The 27424-nt window shown below is 48.3% G+C and overlaps 1 protein-coding gene across 2 annotated transcripts; it reads left to right on the top strand.

Annotated features, from left to right (window-relative positions):
• The first annotated feature begins 1155 nt into the window (after positions 1-1155).
• On the top strand, positions 1156-21291 carry CLDN14 (claudin 14). Of its 2 annotated transcripts, XM_009202269.4 has the most exons (3): positions 1156-1471; positions 2145-2326; positions 20135-21291. In XM_009202269.4, the coding sequence occupies exon 3, from the start codon at positions 20216-20218 to the stop codon at positions 20933-20935; it is 720 nt and encodes a 239-aa protein (XP_009200533.1). In that variant the 5' UTR covers positions 1156-1471; positions 2145-2326; positions 20135-20215; the 3' UTR covers positions 20936-21291. The 2 variants fall into 2 exon arrangements, with proteins under 2 accessions (XP_009200533.1, XP_031521593.1); XM_031665733.1 differs by having other exon boundaries at positions 1156-2326.
• The last annotated feature ends 6133 nt before the right edge of the window (positions 21292-27424 follow it).

Below are 27424 nucleotides of genomic sequence, written 5' to 3'. Positions count from 1 at the left end.
CTTTCTATTTAGATTTCGTCACATCGTGTTTCTGTGACTTTGCCCTCTGGTCCAGGAAACACTGTTTTATCCAAGAGGAGCCTTGGGCCAGGGTCACAGGGCAGGGAATTTTCATACTTCAGCCCAGAACAGGAATGAATTCTTCCAGAGAAAATCAAGACTAATGAAAGTTTCACGAAATATCTACAAAATGGAACATTATGTCCATTTCATTCACTGTCATAGAATAATATCCCTAAAAAATATCATAATATTTTAAAGCAATTTGGAGTTTATATTTTCTCCCAGTGGGGTATCCTAATACACAATGATGCCAAGAAATCAAAGCCAGTTGTAAACTAAATGTTATGAACTTGTAACCAAATCATCTCAAAGGCAAAGTTATAAAAAATAATTTTTTAAATGCCCAGCATAAAATTATAGATAATATGGGCACATTTTACTATTATGCTAGTACCCCTACATATTCCCATATTCTTAAAATGTTTTTCAGCAAAGGCAATGATTCTATCTCCAAGTTAGTTCATTCCTTTAACAATTTCATTTCAGCCTGTGTAACTTCTTTAGGTGGGGTGGAGGATCTAACGAAAAGGTCTATTTCGTTGTCAGGTAAAATTCTGCGTGGTTTTACGTAACTTTCCTGGCATAGATAGTGAAATAGTATATCTGGTGGGAAACCTCTAAGGATAGAGGATCTGGGCTTGTAAATGACCTGAACCAAAGTTGTTTTTGTTTGTGACTGTTCACTTCCAAAGAAAAGACCAAAAAAGCTATGCAGGTGTGGGTGATGTCCATCCTCCATCAATAACATTTAACAGATGCTTCCAAGTTCCTGCTCCAAGCTCCTGACACTACTAGATGTGCTGCCTTTCTGTCCTTCACCGTCCCATTGCCAGGGACACAGGGGCCAGGCTTCCAGTCCATGCCCAGAGCACTCATCCACACCAGATTCCTTCGCTGCATCTTTTTTTTTAAGCACCAACCGGAGCCTGGCGGATTGATGCAAGCTATGGAAGACACACAGAAGCCCAAGTAAGTCCCTGGCCCTGGAGCATCTGCGGTGGGCTCAGCGAGTACGGGGTGGAAATGCTTGTCATGTTAAATCCATGGCTGTCAGCACACTTCTGAATTCCAGAATCGCCCACAGTGATTTTCAAAATTGAAAAGGAACTGGGATTTGTGCCTTGAGAGCGTCCCCAAACCTTGGAGCCACTCAGGGTGCTGGCTCTCGGCTACACATTCCCACCAAGAGATTTCATTCTTGCAATTTTCAAGGCCAAACATCTCCTAATCATAGAATCACTCCTCAAAGGGCTGGAGGCATTCCCAGCCCCGCCCAGTTCCCTCAGCCACCCTCAGGTGCTGCCTTCACTTCCGGAAGAACTCTCCCTAGCCCTCCTGGACATTGCTCTCAAGAAAATGTCTTGATCTTCCAAGAAAACCACCTTCTTCCATCAGCACCGGCTTCACGGTATGCCACGTCTCTTATCTCCAACTCATAGCAAATTGTCCCTCTTTCCACTCTGTGCTCCTCAGCCCATCCAGCTCCACATTCCACCAACAGACCACCCGAATCACTCACAGCTGCAGTTGTAGAAAAAAGCAAACAAACAAAAGCAGTTGCTCGTTGATCGGAATCGACCAGCATGCATCTAGGGCCCATAGCAGCCTGAAGGCTGAGAAGCTGAGTCACTCAATAGCAGAAAAACCCAAAGCTGTGTGGGGACAACCGCCAGGTGGTGGCTCAGAGGAGGACACAGTCGCTGTGGGCAGGTGGTCAGGGCGCAGGAGGGAATGAGCTGTGGATTTTTAGTAATCTACAAGAATCAGGCAGTTCCAGGACACAGGGACGTGAGTGTGAAGAGCCAATGGACCCAGAGCCGAGAGCCTGGGCAGGCGTGGGCTGGACTCTGGACGCCCTGCAACCCTGCCAGGCTGGGAAGGGGAGGCTTGATCCTGAGGGCGTGTTGGGAAAGAGATGCCCAGGTTCAGGTGTATTGCGCGTTTTTTTTCCACAGGGCAGAAATGACATTTCTGGTTGGTCTTGAATGTCTGCTCTGGCCAAGCCACCTCCTCTCATGCTAGTTAACCAAGTGGCACGTGTGCCCACGCAGGCCGTTCTAAGGAACACTATAATTGTCTAGGCAATTTCCTCTCAAATACTCCGGCCTGGAAGCGTCCGGTCAGCAGAAGAGGGAAGGCAGGAGGGCGGCAGCGTTCCGGCTGAGTCCTCTTGTACATGGGAGCTAGAGTCCGGCCAGGCTCCAGAGTGGCTCCAGCTGGCAAGGGACCTGAACAGGAAGATGGGACTCGAGGTTTTCTGCATGTGAGTTTGGGGTGAAGCTGTGGATGTGGGGTGGGCAGGGTTGGGGTTGACAGTCATCTGTTTTGGAAGCCCTGAAGCCCCGTCCGTTGCATATGCCTGTGGCCTGGAGCGTTCTCCAAGGGGAACTGGCTGTGCTGGCCCCTGCAGGAAAGACAGCTGGAGGCTGGGCTGGGCAGCCCCCAGAGGACCCCACGCAGTCGGCCGGAGGGCAGCCAGGCTCCTAATGAGCCAGGAAGGACAATAATCCGGTTCCTGAGAGTTTGGGCAGAACTCTTTTCATCGCTTACCAGGCCTGCTTGGGAGCAAGGACTGAATCTGTTGAGTGTTTTGAGGCCACGGGTCAGCTCCGGGAGCTTGGCGCCACTGCCCCCTTCTGTCTGCTGGGACTCCCTCATTTTTCTGCAAAGAGGGCCAGGCGGAACATTCTCCTCCTCCCTAAATACACCTCTGCCCTCCAACACAGACACATATTAGCATGGCAGAAGGGGTGGGAAAGTGATAGATCTCTCTCAGTAAGGGTAAAACAATGGTGCTGAAGAGGAATGTCATGCAATTTGAGACATGAGCTAATCCTTCAATTACCTGGGGCCCCACATCCCCAACAGCTGCCACCGCTTCCCAGGATGGGCAGGAGGGACCCAGGCAAAATAGAAAAGGAACCAGGATTAGTGTCCTGAGACGGTCCCCAACCTTGGAGTGCTGTCCTCACTGGCTTTAATTGGATGCTGGCTTTAATTCCTGCAGTGTTCAAGGCCAGACATCTCTTGATCACTGGGTTTCATTTTTGAAGTTTTGGGAAACCAGAGAACAGCTCATCATTGCGCGTACCCAGGGGCTGGGTCCGGGTCTGCTGTGAAAAGATGCTGTCATCTGGGCTCAGTGCTCATGCCTGTGTCTCTTGGTCACTCACTGGAGTTGGGGACGGGCTTATCTGTTAGGACGATAAAACTTCAGTAGCATACGCCTTGCATGTGCTGGTATCCTTCCCAAAGGGCTTGTCGGTTTTTACATATATTATCTCAGCATCTTCTAGACGTCTCTGGGGGAGGAGCTCTTCCAATGTAGACAGTCAGGTGAGTAATAGGCTGAGTAGCTTGCCCAAGATTAGTCAGACTTGAAGCCAGCACCAGCCCCCATCCTTATCTGGCTCCAATCTGATTTGCAAATCTCAAGCTTACTGTGTTTTATTCACCCATCTGTATAATGGGTTCAATGCTTCTTAAGGCATCTACAGAAAAATCTATAAAAAGGAAGACACATAGATTCTTCCTTTGGTGCTATGAAAAAAATGTCACTATTAAATATTTCCTGTTTTCCAGTTAGTTTTTTTTAAGATAAAGATCAATAAAATGGAATATGTCCATTTTTGTTTTTAAAAAAATCATTCTGTTGCCTATCTATCGAAAAAGATCTTTCATTACACAGAACAAGAAGTCTGAAAGTCTGTTTTCAAGGCTAGTACCGATGTATTTTTAAAATGCAGGTGGTCAGCCTTGCCAGCTCAGGAATGATTCTTGGCGTTTTCAAACTCAAACGTTCCTCCTTCCCGCTGATCTGTGGATTCCTCATTCACACCATTTGCAGGACAAGTGGCTGCCAGGGCCAAGGACTTTTCACTGAGTGGCCAACAGCAACATCGTGTGGGGAATTTTCTACTCCAGGCCATTTGCTGGGAGGGCTCCTGGGCCTGAGCTGCTGCGGCCTCCTTCGTCTCTCCCTGTGGGGTGACTCTGTAAAAAGAAAGACGGGAGAAGCGGAGGCTCATTCACTCACTTTGTCCACTTTGTTCCCAAGAGAAGTATCGGGGGGACCTGCCAGGGTTAGGGGAAGCTCTGAGCTGAGCGCCTTGTGCGAAGAGGCAAGGCATTCGGAGGAAGCTGTTTTCTTCCAGGCCTGGAAGTGCACATGCTCGTCTACAGCTTTCCTGGAAGAAGAAAAAAAACAAAAACTGAGATTTAGAACACCAGGTCTGTTTCCACTGGCGGCCACTCTTGGGCACAGGAGACCAGCAAGAGCTTTGCTTTCAAAAGGCTCTTCCATGGCAGATATTCGCAGAGACATCAGGGCTACACTTAAATGAAGGAAAAGTAAACGTATGAAACCATATTTTTGATTCCACAGAACACTGCAAGACTGTCTCTGTTCCTTCCCACATCCTAACTCGATGCACTCATTGTTTTAAGGGAGGAAACCCAATGCCCAGTTCCTGGCATGTCCATAACAGGCAGGGTCAGCTTCATGGGCACGTGCGCTGTGCAGTCACAGGGAGCCCCGTGCTCAGACAGGCTTGCACTGGGCTTGATGTTCTGCAGACGCCATCTTGACATTCTTAATAATTTCTGAACAAGGGGTTCTGTATTTTCATTTTGCACTGGGTTCTGCAAATTATCTAGCCAGTCCTGAGAGCAGGCAAAGGTAACCTACAGAGCCTGGTACTCTTCAGAGCAAACGTACAACCTGGCCACTGTGTATATGTCTAAAGGCTAAGCTGTACCCGCCATGCACTACTTTATCTGCAAGGCCTTTGCTTACACAAGGATTTCTGCAATCTGAAATCTCATATCTGACCCAATTAATTCTAAATGTCTTTATATCAAAGTATCACAGGCTTTCGTGAAAGACTGACCCAATCATGTCCTCACCACTGTGAGTGTATGCTTTAGGGCCTGGGCCAGGAGGAGATTTGTTCTCAAAGGTCATCCATGGGCCGGGGGCAGTGGCTCACGCCTATAATCACAGAACTTTGGGAGTCCAAGGTCGGCGGATCATGAGGTCAGGAGTTTGAGACCAGCCTGACCAACATGGTGAAACCTTGTCTCTACTAAAAATACAAAAATTAGCCAGGTGTGGTGGCAGGTGCCTGTAATCCCAGCTGCTAAGGAGGCTGAGGCAGGAGAATCACTTGAACCTGCGAGGTAGAGGTTGCAGTGAGCTGAGATTGCGCCATTGCACTCCAGCCTGGGTGACAAAATGAGACTCTGTCTCGGAAAAAAAAAAAGGTCATCCATGAAAATATAAATGCCTGTGGGGTAACTTCTTGGCCAAGATTAACAGTGAGGGAGGCTCAGTGTCCACGATGGACTGGGGTCCCAGGAAGAGGACCCAGGTTGTAAGAACAGGCTTCCATGGGGCTCTGGGAAGGTAAGAGCCAGATGGCAGCAAGATAAATAAGGAAACCCCCCACACACACTTTTTCTAGATGGCGGAAGACAGGGGTGCAGGGTCACATGAGGGAAGATAAGATTGTAACTAGAGAAGAGAATCTTAGACAAAGGCAGTGGGAGAGCCTAGCCTTAGGGGTAGGTGAGACAATATTCCAGGGACAGGCCAAGCACAACCGTCCCCATCTCAGGAGATCCCAAAGAGAGCCTGCAGTTGGCAGGCAGGCCCAGCAGAACTGACATCTGAACTATGACTCTCTGTTACACCGTTTTGGACTCTTTAAACTCCTAATAAGACCTTTAAAAGTTACATCAGGTACGGTGGTGGCTCATGCCTGTAATACCAGCACTTTGGGAGGCTGAGGCAGGCAGATCATTTGAGGTCAGGAGTTTGAGACCAGCCTAGCCAACATGGTGAAACCCTGTCTCTACTAAAAACACAAAAATTAGCTGGGTGTGGTGGCGTGTGCCTGTAATCCCAGCTACTGGGGAGGCTGAGGCAGGAGAATCGCTTGAACCCGGGAGGCGGAGGTTGCAGTGAGCTGAGATCGTGCCATTGCACTCCAGTCTGGGCGACAGAGCAAGACTCTGTCTCAAAAAAATAAAATAATAAAAGTTACATCAATGAAGCCAGTGGGGCTGGGTGCAGTGGCTCACACCTGTAGTCCCAGCTACTCGGAAGGCTGAGGTAGAAGGAAGGATCACTTGAGCTTAGGAGGTCAAGGCTGCAGGGAACCATGATTGTACCACTGCACTCCAGCCTGGCCAACAGAGCGAGAACCTGTCTCTAAAATACAAATAAAATACAATAATTTTTAATGAAATAAATAAGCCAGTGGTTCTGAAACCTGGCTGCACATCAGAATCACCTGGTGGGGGAGAGGAGCTCAAAAATTCCCATGCATGGACCCTACCCTAGTCGGTGAATCAGAATGTCTGGAGGTGGCCAGGGCATCTGGATCTTTTTAAAACTCTCCAAGGGCTGCAGCTATAGCAGGAGGATGGAGAGCCACCAATCCAGGTGACTTCTCCAGGATGTGTCCTCTTGTCCCTCCATCCCAGCTTCAAATCCATGGCCTGCCATGATCTTCATTCCTTTGTGTGCATGCTTATTTCCCTTGGCTGTCCGCCTTCCTCATTTTCCCGTAGGAAAACCCCCACCAAGTCCAGAGCAGCCTTTTGTCCACTTAGGACCCTCGCAGTGCAGCTGCCAGTGCTGGGAAAGGCTGTCTGGCGCGATGGTCCAGTGGTACCCTCAAGACCATTTGCCCCACCTGCACCCAGCACTGACCAGCACTTGACCCCTTGACTTAGTCCAGGCCTGCTCTCATTCTCCTGGATGACTGTGCTCTCCTCTGTGCTCAAGCCCCCTGCACCTCATCCCCCATCTCCTGTCTCAAGACGTCATGTTGCTTCTTATTTCCCTGAGAAACTTGGAGCAATCTCAGAACATGTGCTAGTGTCCACTGACATCTCCCCCAGCCTCCTGCTCCTGCCTCCCCTCCCGTTCTGGAGTGCGCTCTCTCCATGCTGGTCAGAGCTGGTCTCTCCATGTGTGCACAGGATCCCTGCTGCCCCTACAGATGTCTCCCTCCTCACTGGACCGTTTCCTCAGGCATGCAAACATGCTTCCGTGTCTCTCATCTTCAAAACAACAGCAAAACTAAAGAGTCCTCTCTTGCCTACACATCCCACTGGCAGAGATTTCCAACTCCTTTGGTTTTGTTTTTTGTTATTGGTGGTGGTGTTCTGGGTGGCAGGATGGGGATTGCCTGGGATCCCTTTGGCAATCTGGCGAAGCTGATGTATTCTTCTCAGCACAATGCTTTTAAATGTGTAACATAACACATAACATGCAGGATTATAAAGGAAGTGAATTATAGTAAAACATAGTTATCAAAATATTTTAGTGCAATTCTATTCCTAGTAATGGATGACCTTCCTTATTAATGCATTACATTATGAGGTCTAGCAAGGGTCTTAAAGTACCATGTGAAATTGTGACAATGGTAAATGTTCTTTGCAGGTATCTGCAATGCCTGTAATGCGATGCAAAATATCATGACCTCTATTGCTGATTAAGGCATAGGCACTGGTCGTGTTGCTGTAGATGGCTGCCTTCACTCAGGATTGAAGGAAATGCTAATTGTCAGTGAGAGGTCAATGAAATAGAAGATGTCGCTTTTTTTCCTAGCTGAGTTGAAAGATACCCTGAGGTCTATGGGCCCTGGACCCTGTCCTAAAACTGTTGCCTCATTTCCTGATTCTCCCGGAGGGTCCAAGTTCTTGAAAGAATTCTCTCCTGTCCCTCTGTCCCTATTCTCTCTTGAATCCACTCCAATCAACTCCGCTGAAACTGAGCTTATCAAGGTCTCCGATTTCCTTCATGTTGCTAATCCAGCGATCACTTCTCAGTGCTCAGATGACCTGATTTATCAGATTACTTGACTTGACACAGTAGATTGCTCTCTCCAACATGGAGCTCTGTCCTCCCTCACCAGTCTCCTCTGGGTTGACCATTCTCTACTGGCCACTCCTATAGCCCATGGCTGGCTCCTCTTCCTCCATCTTCATCCCTCCCCTGATGTTGGAGGGTTCCTAGAATCAGCCCTGGAGCCCCTGCTTTTCTCTATCTAACGCTTCCTCCTAAGAGCATCCATCCCGTCTTTTAATCCCATCTCCATGCGGTAGAGACACAAACAGACTTCTCCGGTTCAGTCCCTCCCTGAACCCTGCACTTACATATGCAAGCATGGTTATCCCCAGCTGGGTAAGCACAGACATCTCAAACTCAACAAGTCCAAAACAAAATTCCTCTCTTCTGCCCTTCATCCTCTGTATCAGTCAGAGTTCTCCAGAGAAACAGAGCCAATAGGATGTGCATCTATATAGAAAGAGATCTATTTATTCTAAGGAATTGGCTCACATGATTCTCAAGGCTGGCAAGTGCAAAATCTGCAGGGTGGGCCAGGTACAGTGGCTCACACCTGTAATTCCAACACTTTGAGAGGCCAAGGCTGGAGGATTGCTTAAGCCCAGGAGTTCAAGACCAGGCTGGACAACATACTGGGACCTCCATCTCTACAAAATATTTTTAGAAATTAGCCAGACATGATAGCACATGCCTGTAGTCCCAGCTGCTCAGGAAGCTGAGGTGGGAGGATCACTTGAGCCTAAGAGGTCAAGACCAGCCTGGGCAATATAGCAAGACCCCATCTATAAAATAAAATTCTGCAGGGTGGGCTAGCAGTCTGGAGACCCAGGATCACTGACACTGCAGTTTCAGTTGGAAGGCAGCCTGCTATAGAGCCAAGAAGGGCTGATGTTGGAAATAAAGGTCAAATACAGTCTGCTGGAGAAAGTTTCTTGCTCAGGGGAGGCTGCATGTTATGGACTAAACATTTGCATTCTCCCAAAATTCCTACATTGAAGCCCTAAGCCCCTATGTGATAGTATTTGGAGACGGGGCCTTTGGGAGGTCATTAGGGTTCAGTGAGGTCATGAGGGTGTGTGCCCTCACGATGAGATTTGTGCTCGAAAAAGAAGGGAAAGAGAGAAAGATTTCTCTCAGCCTGCGTGCAAAGAAGAGGTCAGGTGAATTTCCACCAGGAACCAAAGCAGCCAGAACCTTGGTCTTGGACTTTCCAGCCTCCGGCATTGTGAGAAAATTAATTTCTGTGGCTTAATCCAGCAAGTCTGTGGTATTTTGTTGTGGCAGTCTGAGCTGATGGAGACACCAGTTTGGTTTTTGTTCCAGTCTGGCCTTCACCTGACTGGGTGCGGCCTACCCACATTACGGAGGGCAATCTGCTTTCAATGTTAACCTTGTCCAAAGACTAACTTCACAGAAACATGAAGAATAGTGTTCAATCACATATCTGGGCACCCCATGACCCAGCCAAGTTGACACATAAAATTGATCATCACACCCTCCATACCCAGATCTCCAACCCTCTTCAAGCTCTCAATAAATGGCAACTCCATTCTTCCAGTTGCCCAAGACAATAACTTTAGGCATCTGTGTCTCACACCCCACAGCTAAACCACCAGCACATCCTGCTAGCCTCACCTGAATATAGAAACTGACCTCTTCCTGGCACCCACCTTTGTCCCACTACCTTGGCTCAGCCTCCTAGCATCTCTTACCTGAAAGATCACAAGAACCTCCTGCTTGGTCTCCCTAATTCAGCCCAGATGTAACCTTGGACAAGTGATGTAACCTTTCTACACCTCAGTTTCCCTATCTGTAAATAAGGATGGCAACATGCACATTGAGATTGTTTAAGAGTTAATTAAATGCCCATAGAAGCACTTAGCACATGTTTGGCATATCATAAACCCTCTGGAACTTTAACTATGACTGTTTTCACTCCTATCATTAACAACTAACAACTTTGGAGCACCTGGGCTTCAAAGCTAAATTTACAAAGAATGAGTTTTAAACCTCATGTTTAATAGTATTTTCCTTACCATTAGAAAATCTTAGCCTCATGTTTTCATTTGACACCACATTTTAACCACTGCAATTTATTCACAGGTCAATTCTCAAGTAAATAATTTTCAGAGGCTTACAAAATTCACAGAATCGTTGTCTTATTCATGAAGGTTTTCAGTCAGTTGAGACAATGACCTACTGCTTGTTTGGAGTTTGCTTTGTTTTTCTATTTTGGTGTAAGTCCTGACTAAAGGGGGAGCCCAGTAGGCTCTGCTGGATTTCCAAGGTAAAGCTTCAGCAGGCTTCTGAGTCACCTTATTCAAATTTGGACTCTGCCCCAAATTTGGGCTTTTATGGTCTATGAAACCAAGACATGTTGACTTAAGAAAACCAGACACCCAGCCTGAAAAGGTCAGTCACCAATTTGGGTACACCCCAGCCAATTGCACACAAGCTGGAGACATGAGCCCCCCAAACTCCCTGTGAGATAAGTGAATGCACACACTTTTTAAGCCTGGAGAAGCTGAGTCATTTGATTACTATATGGGTTACTTACTATAGATTGTGTTTGCACTTGAATTTTCAAATTTGCAGGGGACTTTCCAGATTCTTCTTTCTCCATGTCCTCTACCTTTTCCTTGGATTTTGTCCTCCACACTTTGAGACAAGAAGCTAACCGTGGCTTTGATTTTTTTTTTTTTTTTTTGTAAAGACAGGGTCTCACTATGTTGCTCATGAATGGCCTTGAACTCCTGGAATCATGTAATCTTCCCACCTTGGCCTTCCAAATGTTGAGATTACAGGTGTGAGCCACTGCACCTGTCCTGTTTTTATCAATGAAGCCACCAGATCACACTCAATGCCTGTCCTGGAAGCCGACCCAGTTCTTATAATCACAGATGAGGTTTTTTTGTTTGTTTGCTTTTTGAGATACGATGTTGCTCTCTCACCCAGGCTAGAGTGCAATGGCACAATCTCTGCTTGTTGCAATCTATGCCTCCCAGGTTCAAGCCATCCTCCCACCTCAGCCTCCAACGTAGCTGGGATTACAGGCTTGAGCCACTATGCCCAGCTAATTTTTCTTTTTATTTTTAGTGGAGACAGGGTTTCACCATGTTGACCAGGCTGATCTTGAACTCCTGAGCTCAAGTGATCCTCCCACCTCAGCCTCCCAAAGTGCTGGGATTATAGGCGTGTGCCATGGGGCCTGGCCAAGCGTCTTCTCTGTAATGCCCTGTGCTGCCCTTCAGCTACTCTCCTGTGTTTGTTTCCTGGGGCTGCCATAACAAAGCACCACAACCTGGGAGGCCTGAAACAACAGAAATTTATTCTCTCATGATTCTGAAGGCTGGAAGCTTGAAACTAAGGTGTGGGCAGGCTGGTTCCTTCCAGGGCTGTGAGGGAGCATCTGTCCCGGGCCTCCTGCTGGGCCTCTGCAGGTTGCTGGCGATCCTCCGCGTTCCTTGGCTTGGTAAGTTCTCGCTCCACTCTCTGCCTCCTTGTTGCAATCTATGCCTCCCAGGCTCACGTGCTTTTTCTATTCCGTCTGCACGTGTCTATTTCCGTCTTCATATGCCCATCCTCTTATAAGGACACCAGCCCTATTGGTTTAGGGGCCACTCTGTTTTAGTATGACCTCATCTTAACTAAATCTGCAATGACCCTATTTCCAAATAAGGTCACATTCTGAGGCACTGGGAGCGGGGAGGACTTCAACATATCTCTTTTGGGGGACCAGGTCAGTCCATCGCATCCCCTAGATAAAGTGTTCCCACAGAACACTTAACCGTTAGTCATCTAATAATCAGCTAAGGCTTTAGGAAATGTTTTTATGTCCTCCTGGGTTTTGGGGGGTATTGTTTCATTTTGTTTTGTTTTACTTTTCTAGTATTTTTTTTTAAATCTCAGATGGCAAGTTTTTAATTACCTGCACCTTGAAAATTGAAAAACAACAGCAACATAGCAAACCTGCCTGACTATCTTGTCAGGAAAAATCGCTCTGAAAAGGCACCCATGGATTTAAGCAAATGAAACTCAATCATTTCATTTTAAAATGCTGATCTACTGCATTTTCAATGAATTCTAATGAAATTTGGTGGGTTGAAATGAGAGAGATAAGGCCTCCGGAAAGGGTTTTAATTTTTGTGGTCATGGTCCCTTAAGTTTGTAGTTTTCGGTAAATCAATAGGTCATTCAATCTTACTGAGCTGAAAATAGCCTCTGTAACCATTTAACTGCGTACCATGGTTTTCATTTGTATTAATATAAACTTTTCTTCAAATCAGTTCTTGTTATAAAAAAAATAGATTTTTATTTCTTCATCCAAAAGAGAGGGGAGGAATTCATGGAACGTGTCATGTCCATATGATTTTGAGTAAGATATTTCACGCTGGTTTTCTCAAATAACAACAGCAAGCAGTAACTATCATGATAGTAATAAGTTGTAGTCATGTAAGTGTCCTGTCTCTGCCTCTCATGGAAAGGCTTCATGAGCGACTCTATGCGGATGGCATAGAAAGTCCTCACACATTTAAAATCTAGATGCCTGCCAGTCTGAAAAATAACCCAAGGAAAGTTACAGGAAGTTTGGAATAGTGATGAAGAAAGTTTTATTTTTAGAGCCAACACCCCACAGTGTAACCCATCTGAAATGAATGTGAAATGGTTTTTCCAAGGTACTGCTTGATCACTTTCTCATCATTCTTACATATTTCTGTAAGAAGATGTGCTAAAAATAGCCCCTCTAAAGTATCCCTAAGCTTCTTGAAAAGATATGCATTTGTTTTGCAAATTATTAAGAAACACAGTGTCCAGGATGTCCTTAGGAAATGCTAGTTGAGGCTGGGCACAGTGGCTCACACCTGTAATCCTAGCGCTTTGGGAGGCAGAGGTGGGTAGATCTCTTGAGGCCAGGAGTTCGAGACCAGCCTGATCAACACGGTGAAACCACATCTCTACTAAAAATATAAAAATTAGCCAGACGTGGTGGTGGGGGCCTATAATCCCAGCTACCCAGGAGGCTGAGGCAAGAGAATCACTTGAACCTGGGAGGCAGAGTTGCAGTGAGCCGAGATAGTGCTACTGTACTCCAGCCTGGATGACACAGTGAGACTCTGTCAAAAAAAAGAGAAAAAGAAAAAGGAAGGAAGGAAGAAAGGAAGGAAGGAAGGAAGGAAGGAAGGAAGGAAGGAAGGAAGGAAGGAAGGAAGAAAAGAAAAAGAAATACTAGTTGAAGTTATTTCATGCAGATACCTCATAGCATAAGAATTACTTTCTTTTCTCTGTGTTGAGTAGTTTTGCTAATAAATCTCATCTAGATGAATCCAAATCTCCCTTGAGTTTATTTTTAGTTCCCAAATTCAAGCATTTATGATTTTGTTTGTTTATTTTGTTTTGTTTGCGACAGAGTCTCACTCTGTCACCCAGGCTAGAGTACAGTGGTGCAATCTCAGCTCACTGCAACCTTCAAGCTATTGAAGCCTCCAAGTAGCTAGGATTACAGGCATGCATCACCAGACCCAGCTAATTTTTGTATTTTTAGTAGAGATAGGGTTTCACCATGTTGGCCAGGCTGGTCTCAAACTCCCGACCTCAGGTGATCTGCCCACCTCGGCCTCCCAAAATGCTGGGATTACAGGTGTGAGCCACCGTCCCCAGCCAAATCATTTATGAAATAGCTAGACAATAATGAAGAGGCCATTTGATTGGGGTGACAGTGAGGACATTCAGGTTTTTGAACCAGACATTTTCTTAAGTGGCTGAACATCAATGTTGAAGCAACTCTACATTATTTCAAGGGCCAAGGACTATGTTCATTTTAAGGCGGCACTTCATTTTTCTCTAATAAGTTTACAGACAGAAAATCAGGTTTTACGCTATTTCTATAGTGGACCCAACATCATGTCAGAGCATTTTAGGGCAAACATGTATAATGGCTCATTCCCAAACATCTCAAGAGCCATTCCGACCACAAGGCAGGCAAAAGGCACTGGTGACCACATCCTCCAACTCTCTGCCTGCACAGTGGGGCTCAGGGCAGTTCCGGGTAAAGAAACTTCCACCTGGTGGGCGCCTGTAGTCCCAGCTGCTCGGGAGGCTGAGGCAGGAGAATGGCCTGAACCTGGGAGGTGGACCTTGCAGTGAGCGGAGATTGTGCCACTTCACTCCAGCCTGGGCGACAGAGTGAGACTCTGTCTCAAAAAAAAAAAAAAAGAAAGAAAGAAACTTCCACCACACCTGGCTTGTGCCCCAACTCCCTGCTGATGACCTGCACCCCTCCATTCTGGGGCTGACATTTCCTTCACCAGGGTGGGTAGACAAGGGCTGTGGAGCAATGCGTATCCATAGGAAAGCTTTCATCACAGGGGCTGATTTTGCAGGCATGAGGTGACAGCAGCAGGTGAGACTGCTGAAGGTTAAGGAGAGTAAGGGACTCAGACACCCCACCCATCCCACCCCTGCACCCCTCCAAGAAGCCTGGTCTCTATATGCAGCATCCACTAAACTTATTTGACTAGAGACACCCCTGCCACCTCCTTTACCAAAGAATAAGAACTTGCAGTGAAATCACTTTGGTACAATCACTTGGACTTGGCAATGGTAAGATAGGGTGGCCCTGTCCCTATCCCTTGACTGCTCTGACCCCAGGCAGTCAAGACACAGGCTGGTAGACAACACGTCCTCCCCTTAGTCCTGGCCAGGCCATCCCCATGGCCACTGCTGTTGAAATGATGATTAATCTGGAGCCAAAGTTGACGCAGTTGGGGTCCAGGTGGGCCAGGAGGTGAGCAAAACAAGGGCACCCTACTTTGTGCTCCAGAACCCTGCTTTTTTAAAGAAAAACATAGCTCAGAGAAAACAGAGGGAGACAACATAAAAGTTTATAATGGACACACACAAAAAAACCCTCTCCCTTCAGAGCTGGTGATCCTGAAACCAGAGCCAGTTGGAAGGGCCTATAGCAGCTCTGGCGTTTCACCGGTGCCCTTCACAGATTTTCAAAATTCTTTACAGCTCTATTGTTTTCTGATACTCTCTGCTGGGGACAAAGCCGACCAAAACTCTAAGGTTTAATGACTGCCCTATTGGATTTCGAACTGGCATGGGGCCTGTAGCTTTGTTTTGGCCAATTTCTTTCATTTGGAATGGCGGTATTTACCCAATGCCTGTAACCCCATTGTATCTAGGAAGTAACTAATTTGCTTTTGATGTTGCAGATTCATAGGCAGAAGGGACTTGCCTTGTCTCAGATGAGACTTTGGACTTGGACTTTTGAGTTAACGCTGCAATGAGTTAAGACCTTGGGGGACTGTTGGAAGGGCATGATTGTGTTTTGAAATGTGAGGACATGAGATTTGAGAGGGGCCAGGGCAGAATGATATGGTTTGGCTGTGTCCCCACCCAAATCTCATCTTGAATTATAGTTCCCATAATCCCTACATGTCATGGGGAGGGACCCGGTGGGAGGTAATTGAATCATGGGGGTGGTTTCCACCATGCTACTCTCATGATAGTAAGTTCTCACGAGATGTGACGGTTTCATAAGGGGCTTCACCCTCAGCTTGGCACTCATTCTTCTCCTTCCTGCTGCCATTTAAAGAGGATGTGTTTGCTTCACCTTCTGCCAGGATTGTAAGTTTCCTGAGGCCTCCCCAGTCCTGCGGAACTGTGAGTCAATTAAACCTCTTTCCTTTATAAATTACCCATCTTGGGCGGTTCTTTATAGCAGCATGAGAACAAACTAATACAGCAACCCACTCTATCTCACCATTGCCAAGTCCAAGTTATCATGCCAAAGTGATTTCACTGCAAACTGTTCTTTGCTAAAGGGGTGGTGGGGGGTGTCTCTAGTCAAATAAGTTCAGGGGATGCTGCACATGAGACCTTTTCTGGGAGAGACACAATGCACATTGACACGTTTCCAGCTATGAGAAGTCCTACAGTCACTAAGGTTTTCTTAAACATATTTGACATTTGTGTCCTTGACACACGACATCCTGCAAATGCAGCATTCAGAGATGTGGTCGTTGGGAAACTCAGCCCTAAATCCTGCTCTTTTGTGCAGCTAAGCCACATACTCCCCACCCAGGATTGTAATTTTGGGGTTTTGTGAACCCAAATGCAGGACCCAGCATTGATTCCTCTAACACATCCTGTTAGATTCTGCCTTCCCACCACCACTCAGCCTGTTGAGGGCTTTCTGGAGCTTGATGCTTGGAACCCTATTTGTTTTGGACCCGTATCTCTCTAGCAAATCTTCCCACATGCACACACATGGCTGCAGAAAAATGGTAGACCACAGGTGAACACCAGTTCAGCCCTGCATGGGCTGCTCCCCCTGGGAGGTGAGGCTTGGGCAAGTTCCTTCCTATACAAACAGCCCTGCAGGGCAGGGCGCTTCCGGAGCATCACGGAGGAATTTTATGTGGCTTCCAGGGAGATGCGTTCAGTTAAAGTTGTTTTTCCCTTGAAAGGCCCCAAAGTGAAAAGCAGTTGCAGGGAAGTTGAATTATTACCTAATGCCAGTAGCAGCTGCTGGTAAGGAAGAAGGAAAGCAGGTTGGGGAGCTGGTGTCTGGGATTTGGGGGCTCATTAACACTCATGTCTTAAATTAGCAAATCCTTATAGCACACGTTTAAAAATAGCAGCCTAATGGTTTCTAAAATTAGCCATCATTGCTCTCCATAAATATTTAGACCTCCAATAAACCTCTGGTCCACTCGCCTAGCCTAATGGGCTTGGCTTTTATGCCACATTCTTTAGGGTCTGTATACTTAACTACTGACCTTGACAGTGAGAGCTGCAAGAAGCCCCATTATGCTTGGACCAGGGACACCCTGTGTGGCCGTCACGCTGGAGGCAGCCTCAAAGCAGGGCGGGAAGAGATCTCAGAGGCCATTCGGAGATCTAGGTACCTGGAGGAGCCTCTGGTCCTGGTTTCCTTGGGACTGTCTTAGTTTCAGCCCTGAAGGTCCCTGTCCTGGGCAACCCCTCAGGCCCTAGCAAAGCAGGGCAGTTTGTTGTCCTGGCTGCCCAAACCACTGCAAAAGGGACAAGGTCACTGTTCTGAGATCTCTGTGGGAAGGAGAATCTGTTGCTAACACCATCCCTCAGTCCTTACACTAACTTCAGTCCCATCTCATTGAAGCATTAGTGTTTAAAGGGGGAATGACACCAAGCAGAACACTAGCCAGGCCAGGCATAGGACTTTTGTCCTCTGCTCCTCTTGTTCCCCCAAGTGTAAAAAGGGGATGGTAACAGTCACTGACGCATTAGGTTGTTGGGAATAAACTAGGAAATGTGTCAGTGTTCAAACCGTGCTCAGGCCCGGTCATCTGGTGCCATCAGTGTGCTCAGGGTGTAGGGTGGGTCCGCTGGCAGCCCCACTGGCTGTGCCTATCAGGGTGGCCACCTTGGCCTTGTTGCCAGCACCTCCCCCAGGGCAGTGACCATAGGACAGCCGGCCCTGGTCCTTCTCTGGCCAGCAGGGACTGTGATGGTGTCCCCAGTCCCTGGACAGAGTGAGTGCTTGCTGTGTGGAGGGAAGAAAGGCTTTATGCAAAGCCAGCATCGTGCATAGTGCATGTGACAAATTCTGGGCTGTGAACAAATAGTCATCCAAAACAGCAGCAGAAAAATACTCGGTGTATCAGTCCATTCTCACAATGCAACCTGAGTCAAAGAACTACCTGAGACAGGATAATTTATAAAGAAAAGAGGCTTCATTGGCTCTCACAAGCTGTACAGGAAGCATGACTGGGGAGGCCTTAGGAAACTTACAATCATGGCGGAAGGTAAAGGGGAAGCAGGCATGACACGGCCAGAGAAGGAAGAAGAGAGAGAGGGGAGCAGGCAGGTGCTGCACACTTTTAAACAACCAGATCTCATGAGAACTCACTCACTATCACAAGAAGAGTAAGGAAGAAGTCTGCCCCCATGATTCATTTGCCTCCCACCAGGCCCTTCCGCCAACACTGGGGACTGCCATTCGACATGAGATTTGGGTGGGGACACAAATCCGAACCCTATCACCTGGACACCCCTTCAGTCTACTCCGTGTCCTGTGAGGCACCACATTGTTTTGTTATTATTTATTTTTGTTTGTTCATTCATCAGGACAGAACCAATTACCTCCTACAATGCTAAAGCATTTAAACCCAGTATATGTTTTTAAATTAGCAAGATGACGGTTTAGACTCCCAGTGGAAACATCAGTTATTATTTACTCACCAAGTGATTTCCATCTAGTAGGGGATTTATTTATTTATTTAGTTAGTTAGTTTTCAAGACAGAGTCTCGTTCTGTCGCCCAGGCTGGAGTGCAGTGGCACGATCTAGGCTCACTGAAACCTCTGCCTCCCGGTTCAGGCAATTCTCCTGCCTCAGCCTCCTGAGTAACTGGGGATGACAGGTGCACACCACCAATGCCCAGCTGATTTTTGTTTTTTTTTAGTAGAGGCAGGCTTTCACCATGTTGGCCAGGCTGGTCTCAAACTCCTGACCTTAAGCGATCCACCTGCCTTAGCCTCCCAAAGTGCTGGGATTACAGCCGCCAAGCCCCACTGGAGATTTCTTGACAATGTCTCAGGGTCTCATGGGCAACACCCTGCAGCCCACTTTTCCTGTCTGCAGCCTGCACTGCTTAACTGAGGCTCAGCCCTCTGCAGAAGAAGAAGCAGGTTTTGCCTACTGAGTTTTTCGCCGGTTTGGGATGCTGAAGTGACTTGTCGTCAGCAGAGACGCTTCCCTTTTCTCCCTTCAGAACCAAAAAAGAAGCTGAGCCCCAGGTCACCCACTGGATGGGCGCAGCCAGGGCCCGGACCTCCTGATGCTTGGTCTCGCTGATTACCTTGCCCCAGGCAGGAGAGAAAAGCTAGTGGTGTCCACTCAAGACTTTCACTCCCCTCCCTTTCTGCCTTCATCCCTTCCTTTTTTCCTTCCTTTCTCTGTGCGCCCGCTTCCTTCCTTTCTCCTTCCTCCCTCCCTCCTCCTCTTCTTCCCTCTCTCCTTCCTTCCTTCTGTATTTCCTACTGTTTTTTTGTTTGTTTGTTTGTTTTGTTTTTTGAGACGGAGTCTTACTCTGTCTCCCAGGCTGGAGTGCAGTGGTGCGATCTCAGCTCACTGCAACCTCACCCTCCCTGGTTCAAGCAATTCTCCTGCCTCAGCCTCCCAAGTAGCTGGGATTATAGGCACCTGCCAACATCCCCAGCTAATTTTTGTATTTTTAGTAGAGACGAGGTTTCACCATGTTGGCCAGGCTGGTCTTGAACTCCTGACCTCAGGTGATTCACCTGCCTCGGCCTCCCAAAGTGCTGGGATTACAGGCATGAGCCACTGTGCCCGGTCCCTAGTGTCTTCTATATGCCTGGCCCTACATAGGTGCCGGGTCCTTGTCCCCAAAAAGTGTTCTGGATTTTGGTATGCTAAGAATTCTTTAAAAGCCTTTGAAAGGGCTCGGCATTCCCATATCCCTGAAAGCCAGGTAGCAGCCTCTGTTTGATAATAAAGTCACCCTCGATCAGCCCTCAGCAGTCACAAGTGGGCATAGCGAATGGGGAGCATGGTGGGAGCGGAGGTCCATGCTGGAGAGGAGGGATGCTGGCCTGTGCTCCTGCTGCAGCTCCTGAGGGGCTGTGACCTTGGAAATTCCTGCCCTGGCATCAGCTGACAGTCTCTGGGTCACATCCAGCTCTGGAATTCTGAAGGCAGCATCTGACCTGCCGAGGGGACGAAACCTCTCCCTGCCTGAGCACGTGGGTGGAGAATTTGCCCACTTCAGAAAACCCCTCATGCTGACAACCGCCCAGGGCTATTTTCTAAGTCACAGCTGGCACACACCTGGGCACTGTCAGGCCAAGGCATGAATAGCACATGTTGATTTAACAAGTGTTATTCCTGGTTACTGACGAACGGAAGGACAGGAGATGCCAAAGCAGCAGCAGTGCTTGAGGGTGGACATGAGCAGAACTTCCGGCAGGAGGCTGGAGTCCTTCCCCGAGACCAGCGTCGGCTGTCATCCCTTCAGATCCTGCCTTCCCGGGAAAGCAGCTATTCTCCCACCCAGTGAAGTCTCAGAAACTATTTTTGAAAACATGTTAATTGCCACACCAACCGCCTATGGAAAACTTGGTTTCGGTGACAGAAATAAGTGCATGAGATAATCTTTAACCCGTTTCCTTTCTCTCCCTGCTCCCGCCTCCCTCGGCTTCATTAGGGCTCCGGCCGGCACCTGAGGAGCGGCGTGACCTCGAGGGCCCAGGGAGCTGCCAGGCTGGCCTAGGCAGGCAGCCGTACCATGGCCAGCACGGCCGTGCAGCTCCTGGGCTTCCTGCTCAGCTTCTTGGGCATGGTGGGCACGTTGATCACCACCATCCTGCCTCACTGGCGAAGGACGGCGCATGTGGGCACCAATATCCTCACGGCCGTGTCCTACCTGAAGGGGCTCTGGATGGAGTGCGTGTGGCACAGCACAGGCATCTACCAGTGCCAGATCTACCGGTCCCTGCTGGCGCTGCCCCAAGACCTCCAGGCTGCCCGTGCCCTCATGGTCATCTCCTGCCTGCTCTCGGGCATAGCCTGCGCCTGCGCGGTCATCGGGATGAAGTGCACGCGCTGCGCCAAGGGCACACCTGCCAAGACCACCTTCGCCATCCTCGGCGGCTCCCTCTTCATCCTGGCCGGCCTCCTGTGCATGGTGGCTGTCTCCTGGACCACCAATGACGTGGTGCAGAATTTCTACAACCCGCTGCTGCCCAGCGGCATGAAGTTCGAGATTGGCCAGGCCCTGTACCTGGGCTTCATCTCCTCGTCCCTCTCGCTCATTGGTGGCACCCTGCTTTGCCTGTCCTGCCAGGACGAGGCACCCTACAGGCCCTACCAGGCCCCGCCCAGGGCCACCACGGCCACCGCCACCACCGCACCTGCCTACCAGCCACCAGCTGCCTACAAAGACAACCGGGCCCCCTCAGTGACCTCGGCCACGCACAGCGGGTACAGGCTGAACGACTACGTGTGAGTCCCCACGGCCTGCTTCTCCCCTGGGCCACTGTGGGCTGGGTCCCTGGCAGGACTGTCAATGGAGGCAGGGGTTCCAGCACAAAGTTTACTTCTGGGCAATTCTGTATCCAAGGAAATAATGTGAACACAAGGAAATGTCTTCAGAGCACAGAGACAGAGGGAGGAATAAGAGGAGGAGAAAGCTCTCTATACCAAAGACTGAAAAAAAAGCCTGTCTGTTTTTGTATTTATTATATGTATTTATGTGGGTGATTTGATAACAAGTTTAATATAAAGTAGCTTGGGAGTGTGGTCAGTGGGGTTGGTTTGTGATCCAGGAATAAACCTTGTGGCTGTGGCTGTTTATGAAGTGGACAGTATCTGTTTCTGCTTCCAGACTGTTATTCTGTCTCCTAAGATGCTGGTAACCACAGTCAGAGCCCAGTGGGGCTCAGGGTTGCAGGGCCGTGCAGCCGTGATGACCACAGCACCGTGGAGTCCTGACTCTGATGCGGGGTGAGGATGTCGGAGGAGGACGGGGCTGATCTCCATTTGTAAGATGCTTGAAAATACTAGGAGCTGCACCCCGGCTTGAACTCAGAGGCAGGGCAGAAGGGAAGGGGCTTCCTTGGGAAAAGACAGTTGCCAGAAGTCACAAAATAAGGACAATGTCATTTTCTTCCTGTGAGCAATAGGTTCCCACTGGTAAGAAAACAAGAGTCAGAAGGAAACGGGGCTGGGCACAGTGGCTCATGCCTGTAATCCCAGCACTTTGGAAGGCTGAGGCAGGCGGATCACCTGACGTCAGAGTTGGAGAGCAGTCTGACCAACACGGTGAAACCTCATCTCTTATAAAAATACAAAAATTAGCTGGGTGTGATGGCGGGCACCTGCAATCCCAGCTACTCAGGAGGCTGAGGCAGGAAAATCACTTGAACTCAGGAGGCGGAGGTTGCAGTGAGCTGAGATTGAACCACTGCACTCCAGCCTGGGTGACAGAGCGAGACTCTGTCTCAAAAAAAAAAAAAAAAACACACACGGGAAAAACGGAGTGAAACATGGCCGGTGTCTTATCTTTCTAGGCTTTGGCAAAAAGCCCAGTTAGGAGCCCACTTGCCCCCAAGGGCCTCATTGGGACTTCACTGGCTTCTTTTCTGGGCTGGCCAGTCCCGGCTGCCACGAGAGCAGCATCTGTGGCTGTTCCTGCAGCTTCGAAAAATGTCTGGGGAGCTGGGGGAGGCCTGATGGCTCTGAGAACACTCCTGATCCCTGCTGGCTGTGATCTAAGTCACATGGTGACACACAGGAGGCCTGCTCTCACATCCACATGGGCTCATGTCCTTGGCCCACATCAGACAGCACCTGGCTTCTGTCCCGAACCTGCGGCTCTGAATGTGGAAGGAAACAGCTCACTCCACGGAAGGGCTTGGCCTGAGACTTACACACAGAGGGGCTGTCACGTGAAGTCGCTCTATTCTCAGTGGTCTGGGAGTCAGGGCTCCAGCAGTCACTGAGTGCAGGGAAGAGCCGCAGTGGGTCAGTGGCAGGCATGCAGCCAGCTGGCCAGGCTCGCTCGTGTGGCCTGCTGAGACCCTGGCTTCAGTGCCAGGGAGCCTCTAGTAGAGTGGTCAAGAGGCTTGAGAACTGCTATCAAAAGGGCAGGCCAGGCAGCCCACAGCCCAGAGCCCTGGAACCAGCAAGGCCTGAGGCCTGCTAATGCTCTCCTGACTTCGTGCCTCCTCCTGGCCTGACTGGGTCAGGCACCTGCTTCTCCACTGGCCAAGGCTCACACCCGTAACATGTGTACACTGGGCAGCCCTCTTCTGATTGCTGTAGGCTCTGCCATTTATACCTAATAAACTATGTTGTGATAAAATCTCTCAGGGGCCTCCTAGCAATATTGAAGAACAGAGGATTTAAGGAACGGCTGTACACATACTTACATACTTCTTTTTTGTTTGTTTGTTTGAGATGGAGTCTTGCCCTGTGTGCCCGGGGTGGAGTGCAGTCGCACTGTCTCCACTCACTGCAACCTCTACCTCCCGGGTTCAAGCGATTCTCCTGCCTCAGTCTCCCAAGTAGCTGAGACTACAGGTGCATGCCACCCCACCTGGCTAATTTTTGTATTTTCAGTCGAGATGGGGTTTCACCATGATGTTGGCCAGGCTGGTCTTGAACCCCTGACCTCAAATGATCCTCCTGCCTCAGCCTCCCAAACTGCTGGGATTACCGGTGTGAGCCACTGCTTCTGGCTTCTTGTCTGTTTTGTATGAGCCTCTAGACCCCAGGCAACAGATGACTCTTCTGGAAGGAGTGGGTGCCACACATCTCAGCCTTTATCTGACCACAGAGAAGATGAGGAGGCTGGGATCTGCCATGCTATTTAGGCCAGGCATCGAGATCTGAGAGGTCCTTATTTATTTAGGATGAAACAAGCAGTTGTTATCTATTCTTTAAGTTATAAAAAAGGAATAAATCTGAATCCATACAGAGGAGAAAAACAATTTTCTACCGGCAGAATGATACTGTCAGTGTTTGCTTGATGGGCACAATCCAGACAGCATTTTATGAAGTTATTCTAGTTAATAGACCTGTTACAAATGAAAGAAAAAATATCTTTTCTTTTTGTTTTGAGATGGAGTCTCGCTCTGTCACCCAGGCTGGGGTGCAGTGGTGCAATCTTGGCCCACTGCAACCTCCACCTCCCAGGTTCAAGGCATCCTCCCAGTTCAGCCTCCTGAGTAGCTGAGCTTACAGGCACCCACCACCATGCCTGGCTAATTTTTGTATTTTTAGTAGAGATGGGGTTTCACCGTGTTGGCCAGGCTGGTTTCAAACTCCTGGCCTCAAGTGATCCACCTGCTTCGGCCTCCCAAAGTGCTGGGATTACAAGAGTGAGCCACCACACCCAGGCATGAAAAAATAACTTTTTCAAACTCTTTTTCTGAATTCTGTCACTACTAAAATAAAATATGGCTCTCTCTCCTCCTCAGGTGAAAGTCTAGTAATAATGATTACAATTTATTATCACTTACTGTGTATCAGGCATAGTTTTCTTTTCATCTACTAATTTGATTCAATGTGAGAGAATTTTTTTTTTAGTTTTCTGTTTTGTTTTGGTTTTTTGAGATAGGGTCTTGCTCTGTCACCCAAGCTGGAGTTCAGTGACTCAATCACAATTCACTGCAGTCCAACCTCCTGAGCTCAAGCAATCCTCCCATCTCAGCCTCCTGAGTAGCTGGGACTACAGGTGTCCACCACCACACATCTGACTAATTTTTTTTTTTTTTTTTTTTTTTTTTAAAGAGACAGGGTCTCACTGTTTTGCCCAGGCTGATCTCCCACTCCTGGGCTGGCTCAAGCAATCCTCCTGCCTCAGCCTCCCAAAGTGCTGAGATTATAAAGGTGAGCCACTGCACTAGCTAAATATTATACAAAGGAGAAAACTAAAGCACAGAGATTAAGTTACTTGCCCAGGGCCACAGGGCAAGTGAGTAAAAGACCCAGGATTTGAACCCAGACAGGTAGGCAAGGGGTGAATACATTAACTCAAGAAGACACATGACCTATAGTCTAAGCACATTTATGTCCAGACTATATCCAAATAACACAGGGAACTGCTTCATGGCCATATTCGGCTCTTTGCAGAACCATCACTTGACAGGGCTTGTGTTAACTGGGTCCTAGGTGGATTGGATGAAAGATGATGTCAGACCCAGAGGTCCAAGATGGAATCCCATGGGAAACAGGCAGTGGCACACAGGAGGGGATGTGCGTGGCTCCATCATCCGAAAGCTGGCCAGCTCAGATAGGAAGTTGATCTTCCTAAGACCTTGGTTCCCACCCTCAGGAAGAAGGTGTAAGAATGCAGCACCCAGCTCTCCCTTCTCTCTGGCTCTCGCCATTCCTCAGGTCCTCTGAGCCCCTCTTTGCCACATTACAACCTTGGCCGTGAGAGATGCCTGTATCCACCCAAATCTTTGGGACTAGGATTTCTTAACCAAGGTTGTTTCAACAACAGCATGATCTCCTTGTGGAGGTGCAATGCACAACTCCACATTTCTGAATGAAAAGAGAACATGAGCCTGACTCATGTGTTCCAGAAAACCGTCGTTATAGGCAAAAACTTACAGCATGACCCTTCTGGATTAAGAAATGCTGCATTTCTTTATTTCTCTAAATCACATCAAATTTGGCTCCAATTCAGAGCGATCTAAAGTCATTACGGGGAAAAAATATATATGAAAGTCAAGCATGTTTTCTGGTCCCCTCTGCCTGCATTGAGGGGGTCTCAGGGGCCCAGCACTAAGGGAGGCCCTAGACTTAGAAGGGATGCGGGGCTCAATCTTCAGTCCTTGGGGTGGCCCTGGTTTCCCGCTGATTGCCAGGCCTGATGCCTTCACAGCCTAGGAGCTCCCGGTGCTCCTCATCCCTCCCTTTAAATAGGCACTGGAATCTTCCACCCTGTAGAAGCCTGGAGCAAAAGTAACCTTTTTCCCAGCCAGTCTCTGGGAAGCTGTTTCCTGAGATGGAGCCGCCCCCTCCTACACTGAAAGTACCTGTTTCCCCTCTTGGACAACACGGCCTAATTGGTTTCATGAATTTAGCCTTTTGAAATCAAAGGCTTCTGAAACGTCCCAGAAATCCCACTTTCATGTCAAGCACTGTGGACATAAACGGAAATAATTTGAAAACTACAGCACAATTTGAAATGTGTATAATAACAATCAATTTCTTGATAGTAATAAACCAAAGATGGCACCAGAATTTGCACCCAAAAATCCTGGCCCCAAAGCCCCACACTTGGCCACAATGCCATCCTGCCTCCCTGCCTTGGTCCCCCTGTCTCTCACTGCCAGGCAGAAGGAGCAGCATGGATGGTGACAATCCAGGCACGTAGACTCCATGTGGGTCTGGACTAGGCGGTGGCAGTGGAGAGGTGGGAAGAAAGAGCATTACCATTTTCTGAAATGAAGAAGATTCCAGAAAGAATGGTTGCTGATGAGGTAGATCAAGTTTGCTTTCATCTATTTGGTCTGAGCTGCCTCGGGTGGAGAAGTTGAGTGGGTACTTAGCTATATAAACCTGGAGTTCAGGGACAGCCCTGAGCTGGAGAGATTGGCCCAGAGATGGAATTTAAACCACGCAGCTTGAAAAGATCACACTGGAAGTGAATATAGATGAGGAACTCAAGAGACTGGGCCGAGCCCTAGAGAGAGTGGCATACAGAAGCTAGCAGAGGCGGGGGATTCAGCACAGGAACCAGGTGAGAAGTGCCCAGGGGGCGAGGGAAACCAAAAGAGGAGCGCCCTGGAAGCCAAGGCCAGAGCCCGTTTCAAGAAGGAAGGAGCAATCAACAGCACGGATTTACCACCTTTAATCTTCACAGACACTCAAGAAGTCAGCACTATCCTCACCTTCCTTCCACAGACGAAGCAGAGCATTTGCTCACGTGACTTGAAGATGCACATAAAGCCCCTTCACCATGAGAAAACTTTCATGCAACTGGAAGTTCAAATTTCCTACTGCGTGTAAGTGATGGTTTAGCTCCTAAGAGCTACACGGAGACCCAATAGGACTTCATGTGTGTGGGTCTCAGGGGAGGAGAGGGCAGCAGAACAGGAGGGTGGAGCCGAGCACCCTTCCTGAGGCCAGCAAGCACCTGGGCCCGTCTTTCATGCTCAGAGTGAGCCTTCCCCTATTTGTCCTAGAATGCAATGCTAAGTTGGCAGTGGTTTTTCATCTGTGCACTGTAAGGGCCATCTCAGTGCCTTGAAGGGAATGAATTGCGATTCCCCCCAAAGGCAGTTTTTCCATCTCTGACAAACAGAATGGGTGGCTCCTCACCTGGCATTAGATGCCCCTGGCAGGGCAGGGACCATGGCTGTCTTTGCGTGCTCCGCAGACTGGAGACTGAGTCCCTGGGGGAGGCCTTGCTAAACCGAGATAGGCCAAGCTCAAAGGCAAGCCAACAGCACATTTCTTCTGCCAGAAGCACCAATTTTAGACAAACAAAATTAGAATTGGCAATGCTCTGTGGCTTAAGGTCACTGTGAGAGGAAGGAGGAGAAAGCAGAGAAGCCCCAGAGAGAGTGACAACTTAGTTTAAGAAGAATTAACTAAGACTTCCACGATTTAAAGAAAAGCCATCTTACATCTCCTAGGGTGAGGACCCATTTCTTACCTGAGACACGGGTGTGTGTGTGTGTGTGTGTGTGTGTGTGTGTGTATGAGAGAGAGACAGACAGTGAGACAAAGACAGAGAGAGACAAACAGAAATATTGAAGCTTAAGATCCTGCATATTTTAAGCCATTTTTAAAAAAATAAAACACACAAAGCCAGTTACTGGGCAACTATCCAAACGAAAACACAGAAATTTCATTCTAGTAAATTATTTTAAAATACTACCAACTGGCTTTCACAGGTGTGTGGCAGGGGGAAGGCATTAGTAAACAGCCCATTTCCTGCCTGGGAAAGGCCAGTGGGGGTCACCCCATAAATCAGGGA

This window comes from Papio anubis, chromosome 4 (genome assembly GCF_008728515.1).
Source record: "Papio anubis isolate 15944 chromosome 4, Panubis1.0, whole genome shotgun sequence".
NCBI lineage: Eukaryota > Metazoa > Chordata > Mammalia > Primates > Cercopithecidae > Papio > Papio anubis.
The sequence above is the reverse complement of the archived record's forward strand: the minus strand, read 5'-3'. Positions and strand labels throughout refer to the sequence as shown.

What these genes read in the sequence shown, in the direction of transcription:
- CLDN14 (XM_009202269.4), top strand. Translation starts at nt 20,216, where the DNA reads ATGGCCAGCACGGCCGTGCAGCTCCTGGGCTTCCTGCTCAGCTTCTTG.